A 17,256-nucleotide genomic window follows, 5' to 3' on the forward strand; every position below is an offset into this window, starting at 1 on the left:
TGATATTTGGAGCCACTGGTTTAATGACAAGTGAAGGATTTGGAAAGGAGAGGTAAAGACAAAGCGAGAGATAGTAAGAATTACGATGCAAGGGAGACGAAGTAATAGCAGAGATTAATAAATTTAACATTATGGGGCTACAGTCTATGTTAAAGCAGCAAAGTAACAAAGTAGAAGAGTACATGTGGCAAAGGAACATGGCAGCAAAGCAACACCATGGATCCCACATTCAAACCTTTTTCAAGATCTGGGGACCACCCTTGATAACGCGAGCAGCCGCCGTACACATCCCTCCAAGGATCATGGTTGCCCCCGCAAAGCACATCAAGCCGGTAAACTTGTTTCCTTCACGGTCCTTGATTGCCCCTTCAATAGGAAGTCCCGTCAATGCCCCGAGAGCAATTCCCAAGCAAAAGCCTCCAAGCTTAACACCAATTTCGTCAACGCGATCTTCCGCGAGGGCGACAACGCACGGGGGTCCTAGACTGACGAATCCGCCACTGACAAAGCCAAAGAGTAGGGCAAAAACGATGATGCCGGCCAAGGAGGTGTGAAACTCCAAAGGAAGCCAAAAGGCCAGAACTAAGACACCGGAAAGCGTAGTCACCAAGCACATAGCGTTGAACTGCCCGATCACATCGCTTGCCCATCCTGGCACAATTCGACCAACCAGTGATCCAGCGTTCGCGATGGCCAAGCTGTACTGGGCGAAGTCTTTGTAACCATGGAGTGAGGCCATCTCTGGCAGATAGTTCAGTGGCGCGAAGAGACCCCACATGGTAAAGAAACATCCCAGGACGAAAAATGCCCAAGGCCAGCTCTTGAACCCGCGGATCCCACCGTTAGGGGCGTCATTCTTCTCCGTCGGCGACCCTTTGCCCAATGGAGGGAAGGGAGAGGAGCATAGAAGATTGGCAATCAACAGGAGAATACCCTGCATCAAAGCGGTCCATCGGACAGCCGATGCAAATCCAACTTGTTCGATTAGACGCGGGAGCATGCATGGATAGATAACGCCACCTGCGTGTCCAAAAATAGTCAGTCGTCACGAGTCTTGGAATATACAAGGATCCGGGTTCATACCTAGACTGCTACCAGAAGAAACAATGCCCACTGCCAGACCTTTCTTGGTTGAAAACCACTGCGTCGCAGTGGCCATGGCGGGGAGAGACAGCCCGGCGGCGGCCAGTCCGAATGCGACACCTTGGGCCAGCATCACCTGCCAGTACTGCTTGCACAGACTCAGCATGCAGACCGAAAACACTGCAAAGATACTGAATGGTGGCAGCAGTTTGCGACAACCGTAAACATCAATAAGTTTGCCGACAGCAGGACCGAACATGAACAGGAGGAAGATCTGGAGAGTGGTGATCCAGGCCAAGGACGACGAGCTCTCGTCCTTAAACATGGTCTCGGAGTAATACAGCTGGAAAATACCACACCTGGATGAAAGTACTGTCAGTAAGACTCATGGTTTGTCGTAATAAGTAGATGAATCAGACAGGCCTACGCATTGACATAACCGAAGGAGCAAAACTGCAACAAGAACGAGCCCGCCACGCACGCCCAGGCTTTGGCACCGCCATTAGGGGGAACACGCTCGAGCGGCTTAGCATTCATAGCCCTTTCCTCTTTATCCACCGTAGCATCCGAGGAAAGGCGTTGGTCCAGAGAGGCCGACATCGTGGTGCCTAGGAGGGTGAATTGTTGACGAACGAACGAGACGAAGTATGAAGAGAGAGAGACAGTGCTGGGAGGATGTCTTTTCGCAGAAGTTGGCAAGAACTCCCATGATGCATGAATCTTTTTTATGATGGCCAGCAGTCATGACGTGCAAATTATTCGGACTCGGAGGATATACAAAGCTCGGCCTGGATGAAGAAAAAAACAAGCAGAACTGCCAGGGGCCTTCCGCATCGGGCAACGGCAGGCCTGAGGCAGCTCGGCCGAGGGCACGGGACGGCGAGCTCGGCCGAGGTGGCTTTCCCGTGACGGCGGATCGACGCCAAGACCGGCAGGACTCGCCGTCATCAACTCCCTCTTGCTTCACTGCCCGCTATCAAGAGCTATTAAGAGCCCTCACGCCACCCTCGCGCGGGCCCGAGCCTCTGGACGCGCGAGCTCGCTCTCTGCAGTCCCTTTGAGAACCGGTTGGGGGCGGAGGGATGCAAGATTGATCGGTCTCAATCACACTTGCCCCTCAGAGACAGTCGCGCCATGGAAAAAGAAAACATAGAATCGTCATCAGCACCCATGAAGCGACTCCTCACAATGCCACCGATGTCTGCGCCTTTTACGAGGGCTGGATTCCAGGTGGCTGTCTGTCCATGCCGCTTGTTTCTCACGGCGGGTGTGAGCTGACCCCAAATACGATCCTGACGACGGCCTCAGAACTAAACGGGCCTCCACTAGTTGGCTATATGCCCCCTGTCATCATACGGGATCGCAAGGCTTGTGCGTGTCATTGGATACAAATTCAGGTCCATCATATTTCCGGATCTGGGCAAACGGTTGCTCGGATTGAGCGTGGAAGCCAGCCCTGGCGAAATAAAGCTTCGTAGACTAACTGATCTGGTTACTAGGTTTCATTGCATGTCTTAGGTTTCGCCCCCTCAGACTCCGTCATCTCATTCGAACTTTGCTTGAGGGGGCTTCTTTGTATAATAAAGGCTAAGCTTCCTGAAAGAATATGGATGAATGTGGATGAACCATATCTCGAAACGACCACTACTTTGCTTGTTTTCTTGGCGCAATCATGACCACGGCAGTTCCCTACCTGGCCAGTCCTACAGAGCCGCCACAGGACAATCCGAACCACAAACAAAAGCTGCGGTCTGCCTGTGACTCTTGCCATCAGTGCAAAGTAAAATGCTCGGGCGGATCTCCATGCTTTCGCTGCGCATCCAAAGGCTTTTCGTGTCGCTATGGCTACCAGAACAGGGCCGGCAAACCCAAAGGAAGCAAAAATCGGAAGACATTAGAGAGGGCGCATCAAATGCGCATGCAATGGCTTACGGAGCAGCTGCGCGGGGGCAACGTTGAACTTGATGAAATGACCCTCAATGCCACAGACCCTTCAGCCTTTCTACCAAGCCCCGCACTCTCAGTGAATCGCTGGAAATCGGTAGGTGTTACGGGGACGGGATTGTACGCTGTTGGGTAACAAACAGCTAACGCTACGCCAGGCCCATACTCCGCGGTCATCCTCGGGCTCAGCGCCCCTAGACTCTACCCACAAATCCGCTGCCGGAGATATCACAGATGAAGCCCTTCCATCTCCGCATAACCTAGATCCTTGGACGACGGATTTGGGATCATTCTTGGATACAACGCCCGGAAGTCGATCCACTAGTATGGAGTCATTCACAACACCAATGTCCTTCACAAACGGCGTCGGCTACTTCGGACCACCCAATGATCCGGCTACGCCCTTGACATTCGACCTGCCGTCGCCTCTTCCCGACTTAGGTAGAAGCGGGACTATCTGCGCCTGTGTCCAAAGTCAGGCCACCAACGTTACCACTCTGCACCAACTCACGTCTCACCAGTCATTCGAGCGATTTGATCTTGCCATGAAGTCTGTCACGGCCACACTTGACACCTGTGACAACTTCATCGCATGTCTGGAATGCGAGAAGTCCTTTTCGGCGATCCTTCTTACCCTCTCGGCACTAGAAATGATCTTCAAACTATTCGAGCAACTCATCATTGGTCATCAATACCTACTTCCCCAGGAGGAACATCGGATGATCTCCTGCTCCCTGGGGGATTACAAAGTCAGCCAAGAAGAGGGGCAGGCCATTCAAAATGTCCTGCTCAAGATGACACTTTCCAAGGCGAAGCAAACGCTGGATTCGTTGCACACCCTTGTAACCGGGCCAATGGAATTCTTAGATGATACCGAAAGATACGAAGCACCAGGGGCTGACAAGGGATCACCGCAGGGCTTGGGAGGCCTTTCCAACGTTGATCGGGATTACATTGTGCAATGTATTACCCGAAAGAAGACAGCCCTAGATGTTCTGATGACGACCGTCATCGTCTAAAAATGGCACGATCCCGATTGTTTAGAAGATAAACCCCCTTATTTTCTTTTTCTCGCTTTCCCCGGATCCGGACGTTGTCTCTTCCAACAATCCGAGTTCCTTCGGCTCCCGACAAGACGCTTGATAGGCACCGTAGCAGTTACACGTGCAGTTATCAGCCCCAATCATGCATGTCTTATCCCACCATGGAGCACAGATCCCACAAATGCAAACAAGGGTATGCTGCGGCAATGGTCAATCGGATCAGCTCTGATGTCAGCATCTAGTCTGCAGGATCCATGTTGATGTGGCGGTTGGATTCCTCGTATAGCGGCAGGGCCTTATTGTTGGCCGACACTTAGCCCTTGCTCTCAGATTGGCCTACGAATATGTATATCGCGTCGTTTCAACGTTCGGTGGATATACAATTCCGTCTCATCTCATCCTCGGGCTAGTGTCAATCACTTCCGCCCCACAGAGATCAAAAGCAACCCTTGAACCCAGCCAAAGAATTCGGGAAATTCTCCGACACGTGGTATATTCCGTCTTACTACTTATGCAACATGGCGCCATGCCTTGGGTATAAGGCCGCTCAATTTTCGCTATAATCAGCCACTCAATAGTTACCGAGGCATTTGTCTAATCTAGAATAGGTAATATGTCGCGAAAGCTTCCATCCCAGTATGACATCTGCCCGTCCAAGTATTCCAATGTCAGCATGTTTGAGCCAGAGAGGAGCCACTTGTATCATCCGTGGTAAACAGACCCTCTTTATTGGGCCAACGGGGTTTTATCGCCCGTCAGCGATTATCCCGTTGATCGGTTGGGTTTCCAGGCCCTATGTTTCAAAGCAATGCCACTGTCGATCATGAAGTCTTAGTCAAAGTAAACTAACTGGCTGTGATTATTGCAGCCAGTTGAGCATGCTAGAGGTCAGCATTTTGGGGGCGGGAATGCTTAGCCTCGCCACTGCCTAGAGCATAACATATTTCCAACATAGCAATTCCGTCTTGACACCGCAAGTCCTTCACTTTATTGCCTATATTTGGCTAGATGGCTGCGTAAGTAGGCTTGATCACGCTGATGAGCCAGATTAGCGGCCCGTATTTTCCGGTTCCAATTTATTGAGGGGGGTATCTCAAGTATAATACATCAGGGGCGAGTTTCTCATAATATACGATACAAAGCATCAAATAACACCGCCACCATCAAAGTTGCATCCACCGCTCATCGACCTGTTTGAGATAAGGCCACTCTTCAACCCACTCATCCCGGAACGGCTCAACCACAACCCCACGCTGTTCAGCAGCCCGGAAAAGCCTTTTACACTCATTCTGTGCACACCGAAGCACGTCCTCTGGCGCCTTCACGAGCTTCCTTCGACGAGCGTCAGCTGAGCTTTCCCCCGAAGCCTCATAGTGTAGATCAAGCGCAAAGCTCAATCGTTTCAAGTTTGGCAGAATCTCTGGGGACGCAAACGACGTTATCCAGTTGCTCCAGTGGCTGGATTCGACCAGCGAGGCTGGTCCGCGGAAGCGTAAGGTCGAGAGATTAGGCGGAAGAACGGAGTAGAGTGTTGGGAGGAGGGAATCATCCTGAAAGACCTCGCCGACGGAAAGAACGAGAGTTTTCAAGGCTGACAGCTGGGGCAGAAGACATGTGAAGAGGGTCTCCTTCGTGAACGCGAAATCGAGCCCTTGCGTGGAGCGAATATTGAGCGTGGACAGGTTCTCAATCACATGGGGAAGAGCAACGGTCATTCGGTTGAAGGTGTCCATGGAGTCATTTTCAATGATCTCGAGCTTGGTCATCTTGGTTGGTACTTCCTTCGGGAGGAGTTGCAAGTCAGTGTTTCGTGTAGTCGGTGGTAGCGGTGAATGCGTCCCTGCCCATCGCTTGTTCATCATTTCCACGACCAGTTCCGGGATCGATACTATCTGCATCCTCTTCTTTTCGGAGACATACTGAGCCTTCTTTTCTCCTCGGGCGATCGCTTCTCTATTCGCACTACACAGCTCGTCGGTACTCAAGCCTTCAAATCGAAGGCCGGCTGTTGCTAGTAGAACGAGATGCTTGACTCTTCCTTCGAGAACGAATGGACTGCGAAACACCTCTGCGCAGGCATTGCTGATAAAAAGGCGTTCCAGCGGCCAGTGGTCTGGTAGTTCCGCGTCGTTCAACTCCTCATTGAAACCGACTCGCATCTCAAGGTCTTTGATCCGGTTGAAATGATTCCCAAGCAGTCCCCATTCAATGCTGGAGGGTGTGTCTTCCGTTATTTCGAGAAACTGGGTGTCGCGGGGGATCTTTTTCAGTTGCGCGAGAAGAAGGTCTCGGTGATCGTCGTATTCGGTTTCTTCTGGTCCTCTGACCTGGACTGTGAACCGAGTACTGCTTGACTTGGTTGACTCCGTAGTGAAATTCTTTCGTGTTGGTATATTACGAGCTTGTCGAAATTGAGTGGCTGTCGGTATCCCGTAGACTTGCAATCGCTTCGTTGCCAGACAGGTGTATGCCTGGCGAGATGAGAGGGCACTGAAGAGCCTCTGACAAGACCACCGCTGTTTCTGGGTGAGAAGCATACTATACAGCCAGGAATGGTATACGTACCATAGTTCTGGGGTTTGTTTACCTCAACTGCGCTCAGTTGCAGTTGGGAGAACCGGAGGTCATAGCGACCGTCACCAAGGGCGAGCTCACGTGTCACCCTCTTTGGGGTGCGTATTTCGGACTTCCGGGGGGTTGCTCCTCCACATTCTTTATCAACATGAGGGAAGTATAATAGTAAGTCCTTGGGTATATAACAAGCGAAGACCCTGTCATTATTCATACATGGCAAAACCAGCATATATCAAAAGTCCCCTTCCCCAGCCCAATTCAAAAAGGCAGTTATAAACAATGGCCCACTGGACCTAGATTCTATATCCAATAAAAATCCCAAAATACAAAATTAAAGATACCTGCCCTTAGTAAACCTCGATCCAAAATCCGACGCTTTGTCAATCATCTCTCTGCGCTGCGACGCACTGATCTTCGATCCCAGCGACATATCCTTCTCCTTGTCAAAGGCGCGCTGACTCGGATCGTCGTCCTCTTCTTTCTTCTTCTCCTTGCGCGCCGCTCCCTCTGCGGCTTTCTCTTTTCGGCGCGCTTCCTGCACCTAGTTAGCTTTCTACCTGCTTCTTTCTTCAACATACCAGCCAGCCCTATCCATCTCACAACCCCAACCAACTCCACCTTCAACCCAACAACAGCAGAACAGGAAAGGGAAGGGGGGAAAACATACATTAAACTTCTCAACCCTCTCCGACATAACCCGCGACCTCTTCGAATCGCCCTCGTCCTCCTTCCTACCACCAGACCCACCACTCTGCGCCGTCGAAACACCCAACACTTCATCCTGCAGCCTTCTCATCTTCTGCTCGGGCGTCTCCGTCCACGACGCATCCACGCCCCCAGACTTAGCAGGCCGACTCGACCCCGGCTTCCCGCTCTGAAACTTGCGGTTCCGCAACTTCGTCGGGTCGACGCGCGTCGCCCAGCTGGAGTCGTCCGGCGGCTGCAGCATCCAGTCGTCGCGGCGCGATGCTGTCGTCCCTGCCGTGTCGGGGTCCTGCGCGCTGGCTGATGGGCCGGAGTTGCTGGGCTCCGTGGCAGTGGCAGGTGCAGCTGGGACCGAGCCTTCTGGGGGAGGCATGCTGGGACCGAAGTCGTCGTCAGAGTCGGAATCGGAGTCACTGCCCTCGGAGTTGGAGCGATCTTGCGACGCTGATGGCGGTGGTAAGGACGGGCCGATTACTCTGGGGCGTTTGTCGACGTCGGGTCCGTCTGACGCGGAGGCGTCGAGTTTGCGTTTCTCGGGCTGGTCCATTTTGAATGGGTTATAGTTCTAAGTTGGTGCAAGGTGGTGGATTGGAAGTAGAAGATGTAAAGATGGATGGAATATGAATGGTCAATGGTTCTGGGCTAGTCGTTCTCACCGCCTACTGGTTATGGACGAGAAATGGATTAGAGTGGATGAGGTAAGCATGGGGATTTTTGGATTGACGTCAAGTAAAGAAAATCTACGGAGTATACATCTCATTCAGCTTCAGGTAATAGGTGGGGATGAACAAGTAGGTCAAATATTGAGTGATTAGATTGACTAACGTAGACTTGCTTAACAAAACATTTCAGCATCACCCGGAGCATAAGCCGAGCTCGAACTATCAGACTGAGCCGATCCAGTTTATATATCGCAATTAACATTAGTTTAACCCACATATCTCGTAGTATCCAATACATTACATCACCATCACCATCAACCGGGTATCAAACAATTAAACAGTTCATCCGTATGTTCAACTCCCTCCAACACGCCTGGACTGGGACATCAGAGGTGACATATAAAGGGAGCACAGACGATGAGAGATCTAGTAGTGGACCTTCTCTTCGAAGATAGGCGGAACACCCTTGTCCATATCCCAGTGAATGTGGTTCTTCTCATCCAGCCATGCGTCCTCATCCGTGATAGGGATCACCTTGATGGAGTGCGCGATCTCCTGCTTGCTCACACCCAACTCATCACGAGGAATCCAGAGAAGAGGGGCCTGGGCGCTGATGCAGGGATGATGGTATGCTGCACTTTCGACTTCGGGGGGGTAGCTGGCAGATTCATGGGCGTTGGGAACCCAGCGGCGCAGTTGCGCATATCCACTATACTTGTCGGGTCGAAGGTATCTGACCAGGAAGTTGGATTGGCCTTCCTCGTGAGGCGCCTTACCGGTCAATCCCTTCTCGGCAGAATCGACAGTCCCAACGCGCTCCTGCGGTACACCACTCGGCCCGGCTTCATCAGAGTGCTCGCCAGAGGAATGGCCATAGTCGGCCTTCTCGCGCGAAAGAAGAGCCTCTTCCTCGGCCTCAAGATTCTTGGGTAGGTAGTTGATCAGAGGCGTGAGCGCACTGTTGAGGGAGAGGTGGTAGATGATGATGAAGACGAGCAGGATTATCATAAGGATCAACGGACCCAGTGCGATGCGGCTGCTAGCCGTGCCAATGGCAAACAAACCAATCAAGCAAACCATCAAAAGATAACAGCCAACTGTAATTTGCTGCAAGGCGCGGACATATGCCTTGCCCTGCGTATCAATGTGCGCATTGGAAACGTACAGCATGTTGTAGCGGTAGGCAAAATAGAAGAGATAAAGGCCAATGGCGGCAAATCCCATAACGAGAGGAGCGATGCAAGAGTAGGTGATGGCTGCATTTCGATTCCAGGTTAGAAAGGGTTCAGAGGAGGTTCAGAGAATGGCGCGCAAGATCTTACCAATAACAGCCAGAAGAGTGAAAACAGGGTACACAGTGCCCCATCCCAGTCCGGCGAGGGTGGACCAGCGAGTATACATCTTGCGGGGAGTGTTGTCCAAGAACTTTCCGAGGATTTTACCGATCACCAGTCCGCTGATTTGAAGCAAGGCTCCCGAGCTAAACGATAATCCTTGCAACAGGATGTAAGTGATATAGAAGTTGGAGACCTTGGGAATGTTGTTCGCCAGCAGAGACGCCGCCTCTTGCGGTTTTTCAACAATCTTAGTGGCCACTGAACTGGCAGACGAGGCGAGAGTAACGACGAGGAAGACTTGAACCACCTGGAATGCGAAATAGAAGTTCTGGGTGGTGAGTTCAACCTCGGCCTGGCTAGGTGCGCCTCCAATTTTCGCCATCACTATCGAAGACTAGTTAGCGAACAACCCATTATTAAGGTCAGACTGATTTGACTTACATCGCAGGATGATGGGCAAAAGAGCCATGAGCACCGACATCAGAATAACCGGAAGAAGAGATGTGATGGCACCCTTAAGCCATTCGGGACAGTTGTCAATGAACGAAAGGAACTTGACCTTGTCCGTCAAAAAGTTGATGTTAGAGATAGCACCAACAACAGCCGTGGGAATTGCCCAGAAAATGATCAAAGCGACGACGAAAGCGATAGTTGCGGAATGCCGAATGATGCGCTCCCACCATTTGATGCGCAGGTTGGACCAGATGACCTGGGTGGGTTCAAGGCCAATGTATCGCGGGGCCATGTGCAAGGGAAGGTTATGAGCAACAGATTGGAAAGCGGCTTGCGCATCTGCCTGGTGGTAGAATTCGACAAAGACCGAGGAGACCAGTTTCGCATCTCCGGCGCGATGCTTCTCCTGCAGCTCTTCAATCTCCGGAGTGAGACGCTCGATTTCAGCTCTGGCCCAGTTGATGGTGTCCACCTTTTTTCCGATGAGCATCTTGAGTCTGTGCATAGGTCTGTCCTTCGGCTTGACCCAGCGAGCAGCCACCGAGCCGGATTCATCATCAGGCTCTTCGCCAATGTTCTCGGGAACAATTGGACCGTCTTCCACGTTGCCCTGCTTCTTCAATGCCTTGAGGCGGGCGGCGTTAGCAAGGGTGATGAGCTTCGTCTCTGCAGCCTCGAGCTTCATGGCAGCATCGTTGCGCTCTTCGACCTTCTCCTCCAATTTGCTGGTGTCCGTGGCGATCCAAACATTTTGCACCTTGGCGGGACCGAACATCTGGCGGATCTTGTCGCGACTCAGGTAATCTTCAGTGACTGCGGTGAAAAGCACGGTGCGGGACGAGATCCGGTTGGCGTAAGCCGGAGAAAGCGCGTAGGCCTGTCGCAAGTTGATGTAGAAAAGACTCTCACGGGTGATAGTGAAGAAGACAAATCCTGGGCAGCGATTGCGTTAGCCTAGAACACTAGGGCCAATTGTCCGGGGCGAATCTCACCAACAAACAGCCATGCGACGAAAGCATGGGCAAAGTAACGTCCGTAGGTCTGGTCAGAGACGTTGGCGATACTTAGGATGTCCAACTGCTCCTTGTTGCCGCCACCGGTCGCATTGACGGGGAAGAGAATCGGGAAGGTCATGCACGCGCCCACGAAGCAGATCATCGAAACCGTCTTCAAGAAGCGCAGCAGGAGATAGGCGTCCATAGAATGATGCTGCAGGACATATTCGTCGGGCAGTTGATACATGTCACGAAGCCAATTGATCAGACCGGTAGAGGAAGGGGGCGTCCGCTCCTCGGGGCGCAAGACTCCCAGGTACGTCCGCGGCATATACATTCGGCGCTCACTTCGGCGCAGAATCACAAAGACCAAAACCATCGCGACGGCCACCACCAAGGACGGGACCAAGGTGACGACCAATCCCGAGGCCGAGTTGGACGTATCCTGCGGGTTATCATCCTACAGCATGTTAAACATGTTCTTTTGAAGCGTCCACTGCGATGTGATCGGCATGGCAACTTACGGCACGGCGGGTAAGCTGGTGGATGTGATGAAGGCCTGTCCGGCCAGCATCGTATATTGTCATTATGATCGTGGATCAGATTGACCCGTTCGTCGGTCAATCTGGGATCGAGTGTTTGCCCTCTCGGGGGAGGGGAGTTTTATTCAGGATACGAGCGTATCACGTGCAAGTTGCGACGGCCCCCAGCAGTTGTTTCGGGATTGGAGCTTCGCCGACCGGGGCAGAATCTGCAGGAATCCCGAAAAAAGGGGGATGAGGAAAGGAAAGAATGATGATAAAGGCGACGATCAAGGATTCCGATGAACAGAATGAAAGAATGAATCAACCCCAGGGTTGGAGAGAGAGAGAGAAAAGAAAAAAGAAAAAAAAATAAGAGAATGACGAGGAGTTCAAGGGCCTCAAAGCTGAAGGGCGAGAGGGGTAGACCGAGATAGCTGGGTGGATTCCTTTTTTTTTTTTTTTTCTTGCGCCGTTCAATAATATTGCCAATCTCTGGTCACCGAAACCAAAAAGTCAAGTGCGCCAAGAGAGCATGCCAATTGGGGTTTTTCTCGCGAGAATGAATGGAGGCCAGGAGAATGGTTCCGTGGAAAAATCTCGTTGGCTTGCTGCGACAGGGATAGCCTGACCAGCGCAGTGATTCTGGTCCCTACTTTGAAAGAGAGCTAGTAGGTGCTAGTGTTGCAAATCGAGAGATAGAGGAGAAAAATCGAACGGCTAGCGAGTCAGAGGCGTGACCAGAGTTGGGCCAGACACGGATTGACGATGGGATCTTTGGGAGAGCGCCAGAGCGGGAGAGCGATGACGAGGCCGACCCAGATGACGAGGCCGACCCAGGAGACCCCGATCGCCCTTCAACTTTGTTTTGACTAGCTCGATCAGGCCCGACGATCTCGGATTTGCCGTCTGGAATGGGCGCGGTTCAGCCACGGTGATTCATGACGATAGCGACCGTGGTGGCTGGACAGGAGGAATCGTGCTCGTTAATTTAAAAAGTCATAAAAGGTCAAGATGATGTGCTGGTCCAATCGAGACATTTCGTTCCTCTCGGCGTTACGTAAGGATGAGGTACGCGAGAGGTACTTGCGAGGTACTTCCATGGGAGGTCCGCTGTTGGTGGCAAATTGCAGGCTGCTCCCCCTAAGATGGCGGTACCTTTGCAGTACCTGGGAACGCCGACCCTGGGACCTGCAGGCCACCGCTTTCCCTTCCAGCCAAGTGGCGCTCACTTCCATAGCTGTACTTACGCATAGTCGCCAACTCACTCCTTCAATGGCGATAAATTTGGACTGGAACTGGAACTGGGACAGGTAGGAAGGACATGGTGTCAAATCCGTCGGAAACTCAAATTCCGTAGGTCCCTTCGACGTGCATCGCGGCAAATGTCCAGCGGACAGGAACACGTACAACACGCCCATGTTCGGCGTCAGAAGCAGCGTCATGTCTGCCAGCCCGCGTGTTTTACTCCGCGCACCAGCATCGCAATCCAATCCAGTGGGATTTGCCACGGACGGGGCCGGTCGACGCTGCCCAGATCCAATCATACGATGATCGGCGGTTCTCCCGTGCCAGAATCCCAGCCACGGCAATCAATCGGGCTGTCAACGCAGCAGGACAGTCGGGGTTTGGACCAATTCGAAAGCCCAGATGGATTAATTGGATCAATTAGAATGGGTCTTGCCTCTCATCGCGCCAGCCTTATCTTCCCCCGTCTCTTCCCCCTCCACACTCATCCACCTCTTGCCCCCCACGAACGGCCAGGTTAAAGACCAGCCAGGACCAGTATCCGCACCTGACCCTGCTGCGATGTGCCTAGCCATCTCTCTCCACCGGGTTTACCCATGGTCCCTGACCCGATGACAGCATCCATGACGCTTACACCTTTGCTGTCCATCTTCTGATCTATCAATTGGCAGGGAAGCGGCAGGAATTGGCTCAACCGCGTCCTTGTTTGGCATGCAATTGTTTGATGGGTCGATCGGTTCTATCTCATACATCAGGCAATTACCCGGCAAGCCACAGCTCCATCCCGAATGAAGCGCCTGCTCCTGTGGAAATCCGAGAAAAACCACATGGACGTGATATCATCGTCGCTGGACTCAGTCGCCCCCTTACGTCTTGGGAGAATGGATTAGGAACTCGGCCGTGGGGTGGATCCGGAGGGACTTCGACTTCGGTGGTCGGCGACTGAGTCTATAGCTATACGGAGTATGGAGTACTACGTAGTTGTTCACAATTTTGAGTCGTCCCAGCAACAGAGCTCAATCGGGATTATAATCCCTGGTTTGTTTCGGGTTTCATCTATCGATGACACTTTCATTGCGAGGAAGACGCCACGATGCTATCTCGCCAGGGATAATTACCTACGTACCAGGCCCTTCCTGGTCTGTAGGTCATTGCGGCCTAAATTCCCGGTATGCAACTTCGATTTCATTCTTTGGTTCCATTGTAAACCAGCTTTGAGGGCGTCCGCATTGTGCTCATGTTGTGATTGTTTGGTTTGGCGCCCGAACGAAGTCAGAATATATTGCGGGTGACATGGATTCGGTGTTCTAGAAATTGCAACCACACGCGAGCAGAATCCAGTCTCCTAAAAATAGCAGTATCTTTCACGCACACAATAACAACCCAATCAATTCAAAAATAGCTACCCCGTAGAACTGCAGAATGAAACAAAAGACATAAACAACCCCTATCCCCTCCCCAACCCTAAACCCAAAGCATCGCAACCCAAAACACCATCCGAGACAGTACTTTTGCCACGTTTCATCATTGGCCTGGCGCCGGGCGAGAATAATGCCAACCCGAGACTCGCAAGTCGCAATTCGCAAAACCCCTGCCGGAATACGGGAATGATCCAGAACCTGCACCTCCCCTACGCCGTACGCCGTACAAAGGTACCGGAGGAGCTTAAGAACGCAGCAAGACCGTGCTCATTGGTCAACGTGTCATCTGGTACTTCTGCGCGCTCCACTCAGAGCGAGATGCTGCGTGTCTATCCGCACCGCATCGAGACCTGCCATATGCTGTGTCGCGGGAGACGGCTGCAGGTCGATCGCATATCGGGTCTCGAGTGATGGATCCCCGTGCGTCGAGGCCAATGAGGATGAGGGGAATGCGATGCCGGTGGGGAGGGGGAAAGGGGTTGAGGGCGGTGGTTTGGGAATTGGAGCAGAAGCAAACATACGTACTTCGTGCGACTAGGCTGAAAGAGGGTAATAATAGGGAGGGGAAAAAGGAGGCAAAAAGAAAAAAAGGGAAAAAAGCGCCCGAGTCGTTCATTAATTTATTCACGGTCTAAACACCAGTGCTGCTATGTACAAATGCACCTAGTTGGATCAATCATGCAAGACAGAGAATTGGAATACGGTTGCCTGCAAGCCGCTTGGTACCGTTGAATTGTGCGTCCTGCCAGGTCAAGAAAAGAAGGGTTTCTGAAAGTGAAAAAAATAAAAGATGTGATGTGCTTTTGGTGCAGGGAATCCTGCCATCTCAGAGGTCCGACGTGTCGGATGACAAACATATTTCCTCCTCGAAGGTGTCGATGCCTCGGATGGGAGGCATAAGCATTAGCAGACTAAACAGAATTTCGTTGAATTGAAACTGTAGATCCGGTCGGAGCTGTTTGTGCATCTTCAGCAACTCGCCGGTGGACCATCCGCGCTCGGGATCTTTCAAGTCGAGATCGTAGCTCTCCTCTAGCAGCAGCCAGACAAAGGTCTCACAGGCCGGATATCTGTCAAGCTGGTGTTCCTTGGCGATGGCGCATAAATGATTGAGAAAGCGACCGGTCTTACTTTGAGAGTCTTGGAAGTCCCAAAGCGTCGCTGTAATGTAGATCAAGGCCGCCGTGCGAGTGAGCTCCTGGGTGGGCGAGTTCCGGACCACGTACATGCGTGAACCTTCGGGGATTTGAGAAGGACGAGGTCCGCTGGAAAGTAAAGGAAATAGGGGACTATCCATTTGGAAAGCAGATTGGCGCTGAGGAACCGATGAGAGATATGCCTTCGTGTTGTGCTCCAGCATGAGTTCTTCCGCGCCGCGAAGAAACGTCGTGAGCCACTGCTGGCCCTCCCCGCCGCCCGAGGGGTTCGGAGGCGGTATCATAAGGTATCGTACATAGTGCAAGAAGACCTCCACGGCGTTGCTGGCTCCAGCTCGGGATCGAAGAATTTGGACGGCCTGGTCGGCATACCCCCTGGCCTTCTCTTTGGTTCCGAAGCGCTCTTCCTGGAGCGCCATCCCCGTCATGGCCATGGCGAGACTGTCTGCGTTGATGGGCAAGGATCCCTTCAAAGCCTTGTCGATATCCTTTGTGACCTGTCCCAAGTGAGTTTCGGCCTCGTTGCTACTTGTTAGATTATACAGCTGGAGTTTCCAGCGGGCGCAGTATGTTAAGATCACAGCCTGAAAGGCCAGCGAATGGCTCATGGCCGTGCGGAAGATTTGGTTTTTTATATATTTATTTTGGCCCGACCAGTAAGTGAGTCTGTTGGTCCAGTAGTCGGCCAATTCCAGATCGGCCTTGGAACAGAATACGGGGTAGCTGTCGAAAGGGTCTTTTCTGGAGGCATCAAGTAGACTGACGGGCGAGACAGGACGTGGGTCATCGGTGGGGAAGGAAGCGGATTTGAGCATTGGGAACCCGGCGGGAACCTGTAACCAACCACAATGATTAGCAGTCGGAAATGAAACAAAGGAACGCAACCTTAGAGCAACCTCAATGTCTTTGTTGTTGCAACAATGTGAAGTAAGAACAAGAAAACGCGAACGATGGTCTCACATACCAAGGATTTGTCGTCCGCCGATTCAGTCCGATCTGGGCTTTCCGGAGGTCCAATGGGTTCATTGAAATCAAAGTCATCCTCCTCCAGATCTAGTGTCTTCTGCTGCCAGGGAAAATAATGCAGGGAACGCCCAAGAATTTTGTCATGATCTCTTCGGGGATGAGAATGCTTGCGCTGTCTCCGTTTTTCCTGAACATGGTGGCGCATAACATGTGCTCGCTTTTCCCGGGACGATGAATTGGAGTCCACAAAGTAGAACAGTTGGTTTTTGGCCGAGTCGTTTTCTGATATAGATGGGTGCTTTCGCCTTTTTATTCTGACGGGACTTTGATGAGCATCACTAGGCGAGCCTAGCTCACGAAATGACTGGTCAGCTCCGTGAGAAATCGACGGGGCGGACAGTAATAGGGGCCAATGCACCGACCTTGCCCAGAAAGGCGTGGAGACGCATCAGACGTCGCTTCGGAATGTGTCAAATCCGCCGAAGGGTGACGGTCCGCCGACATTGCTGGACGGGCCTCAGGGACTCTGGAGGTGCGATTCGACTGACTAATCGGGGGGGAGAGGGGCACGACGGGCCTCAGGACAGCATGTCGAAGCTGGGATCAGCAGAAGGGCGCCAATGGATCCGACAATTGCCTGGAGGGCGTCATTGCAGGCCCGTGGCTTGGAGACAAGACGGCGACAGTTGGATCCGTTCAGGCCGGGAGATAGCCAGCAGATTGAGACATGGCCGGGGCGAGCATGCTTATCTACCAAACCGCCACACCAGACGGAGACGGGGCGTCAGTCTCAGGTCGCAGGTACAGTGACAGTTTAGTTAGTCCTACACCACCTGCACAGGCGACTGACTTCGATCTAGCACGACCCCGACCCTGCCGTTCTGACGATTCGGGGCGACGACAGCGAGCAGTGGGGGGGCCACAAACAGCTACTCCGAAAGTTTAACCCCAGCTGAAGGTTGCGCTAATTGGCCGCCGAGAAGCTTTGGTCCCCGGCAGGAAACCCTGGCCCGATCCCATTGGCCGCGGCAGGGAAACCTGTGGCCTGGGAAAGGATCCGCTTGGTTGCTGACCGGAGGGCTCGAGGACCTTTGCCCGGATGCGGCTAGCGTGCATGCGCTTGCAGGGGCCATCCTGGTCGGTGGCG

General features: G+C 52.5%; 8 protein-coding genes across 8 annotated transcripts; 1 reads left to right on the forward strand and 7 right to left on the reverse strand.

Moving 5' to 3' along the window:
• Positions 1 to 229: 229 nt before the first annotated feature.
• Positions 230 to 1,683, reverse strand: hasB (MFS-type transporter hasB; the record flags this gene model as incomplete). The annotated part of the gene is made up of 3 exons (XM_024847681.1): positions 230 to 1,020; positions 1,084 to 1,442; positions 1,511 to 1,683. The coding sequence occupies 3 exons, from the start codon at positions 1,681 to 1,683 to the stop codon at positions 230 to 232; spliced, it is 1,323 nt and encodes a 440-aa protein (XP_024704294.1).
• A 1,072-nt stretch (positions 1,684 to 2,755) lies between these two features.
• On the forward strand, positions 2,756 to 4,046 carry hasA (Zn(II)2Cys6 domain-containing transcription factor hasA; the record flags this gene model as incomplete). Its single annotated transcript, XM_024853245.1, has 2 exons — positions 2,756 to 3,124; positions 3,186 to 4,046. The coding sequence occupies 2 exons, from the start codon at positions 2,756 to 2,758 to the stop codon at positions 4,044 to 4,046; spliced, it is 1,230 nt and encodes a 409-aa protein (XP_024704295.1).
• Positions 4,047 to 5,183: 1,137 nt separating this feature from the next.
• P170DRAFT_383518 (uncharacterized protein) lies at positions 5,184 to 6,663 on the reverse strand. The gene is made up of 2 exons (XM_024845642.1): positions 6,636 to 6,663; positions 5,184 to 6,586 (listed from the first exon to the last, which is right to left on the reverse strand). The coding sequence occupies exons 1-2, from the start codon at positions 6,636 to 6,638 to the stop codon at positions 5,234 to 5,236; spliced, it is 1,356 nt and encodes a 451-aa protein (XP_024704296.1). The 5' UTR covers positions 6,639 to 6,663; the 3' UTR covers positions 5,184 to 5,233.
• Positions 6,664 to 6,882: 219 nt separating this feature from the next.
• On the reverse strand, positions 6,883 to 7,930 carry P170DRAFT_436667 (uncharacterized protein). Its single transcript, XM_024849198.1, has 2 exons — positions 7,312 to 7,930; positions 6,883 to 7,179 (listed from the first exon to the last, which is right to left on the reverse strand). The coding sequence occupies exons 1-2, from the start codon at positions 7,894 to 7,896 to the stop codon at positions 6,976 to 6,978; spliced, it is 789 nt and encodes a 262-aa protein (XP_024704297.1). The 5' UTR covers positions 7,897 to 7,930; the 3' UTR covers positions 6,883 to 6,975.
• A 507-nt stretch (positions 7,931 to 8,437) lies between these two features.
• Positions 8,438 to 11,383, reverse strand: P170DRAFT_446778 (putative DUF221 domain protein; the record flags this gene model as incomplete). Its single annotated transcript, XM_024850829.1, has 5 exons — positions 8,438 to 9,267; positions 9,334 to 9,732; positions 9,790 to 10,734; positions 10,794 to 11,256; positions 11,321 to 11,383. The coding sequence occupies 5 exons, from the start codon at positions 11,381 to 11,383 to the stop codon at positions 8,438 to 8,440; spliced, it is 2,700 nt and encodes an 899-aa protein (XP_024704298.1).
• A 654-nt stretch (positions 11,384 to 12,037) lies between these two features.
• P170DRAFT_475327 (uncharacterized protein) lies at positions 12,038 to 12,762 on the reverse strand (the record flags this gene model as incomplete). The annotated part of the gene is made up of 2 exons (XM_024853246.1): positions 12,038 to 12,226; positions 12,586 to 12,762. The coding sequence occupies 2 exons, from the start codon at positions 12,760 to 12,762 to the stop codon at positions 12,038 to 12,040; spliced, it is 366 nt and encodes a 121-aa protein (XP_024704299.1).
• A 1,456-nt stretch (positions 12,763 to 14,218) lies between these two features.
• Positions 14,219 to 14,707, reverse strand: P170DRAFT_172018 (uncharacterized protein). Its single transcript, XM_024842621.1, has one exon. The coding sequence runs from the start codon at positions 14,600 to 14,602 to the stop codon at positions 14,261 to 14,263; it is 342 nt and encodes a 113-aa protein (XP_024704300.1). The 5' UTR covers positions 14,603 to 14,707; the 3' UTR covers positions 14,219 to 14,260.
• On the reverse strand, positions 14,581 to 16,815 carry P170DRAFT_407904 (uncharacterized protein). The gene is made up of 3 exons (XM_024846704.1): positions 16,532 to 16,815; positions 16,108 to 16,457; positions 14,581 to 15,976 (listed from the first exon to the last, which is right to left on the reverse strand). The coding sequence occupies exons 1-3, from the start codon at positions 16,611 to 16,613 to the stop codon at positions 14,813 to 14,815; spliced, it is 1,596 nt and encodes a 531-aa protein (XP_024704301.1). The 5' UTR covers positions 16,614 to 16,815; the 3' UTR covers positions 14,581 to 14,812.
• Between the last annotated feature and the right edge of the window lie 441 nt (positions 16,816 to 17,256).

This window comes from Aspergillus steynii (assembly GCF_002849105.1).
Source record: "Aspergillus steynii IBT 23096 chromosome Unknown P170scaffold_4, whole genome shotgun sequence".
NCBI classification, from domain to species: Eukaryota; Fungi; Ascomycota; class Eurotiomycetes; order Eurotiales; family Aspergillaceae; genus Aspergillus; species Aspergillus steynii.

Excerpts from the sequence above, each read along its gene's own strand:
- P170DRAFT_172018 (XM_024842621.1), bottom strand. The coding sequence starts at position 14,602 with ATGAACGACTCGGGCGCTTTTTTCCCTTTTTTTCTTTTTGCCTCCTTT.
- P170DRAFT_436667 (XM_024849198.1), bottom strand. The coding sequence starts at position 7,896 with ATGGACCAGCCCGAGAAACGCAAACTCGACGCCTCCGCGTCAGACGGA. Across the intron at positions 7,180-7,311 it reads AGAGGGTTGAGAAGTTTAAT|GAAGCGCGCCGAAAAGAGAA; the intron begins GTATGTTTTCCC and ends AACTAGGTGCAG.
- P170DRAFT_407904 (XM_024846704.1), bottom strand. The coding sequence starts at position 16,613 with ATGTCGGCGGACCGTCACCCTTCGGCGGATTTGACACATTCCGAAGCG. Across the intron at positions 16,458-16,531 it reads TCCACGCCTTTCTGGGCAAG|GCTCGCCTAGTGATGCTCAT; the intron begins GTCGGTGCATTG and ends TTCGTGAGCTAG. Across the intron at positions 15,977-16,107 it reads CGGCGGACGACAAATCCTTG|GTTCCCGCCGGGTTCCCAAT; the intron begins GTATGTGAGACC and ends GGTTGGTTACAG.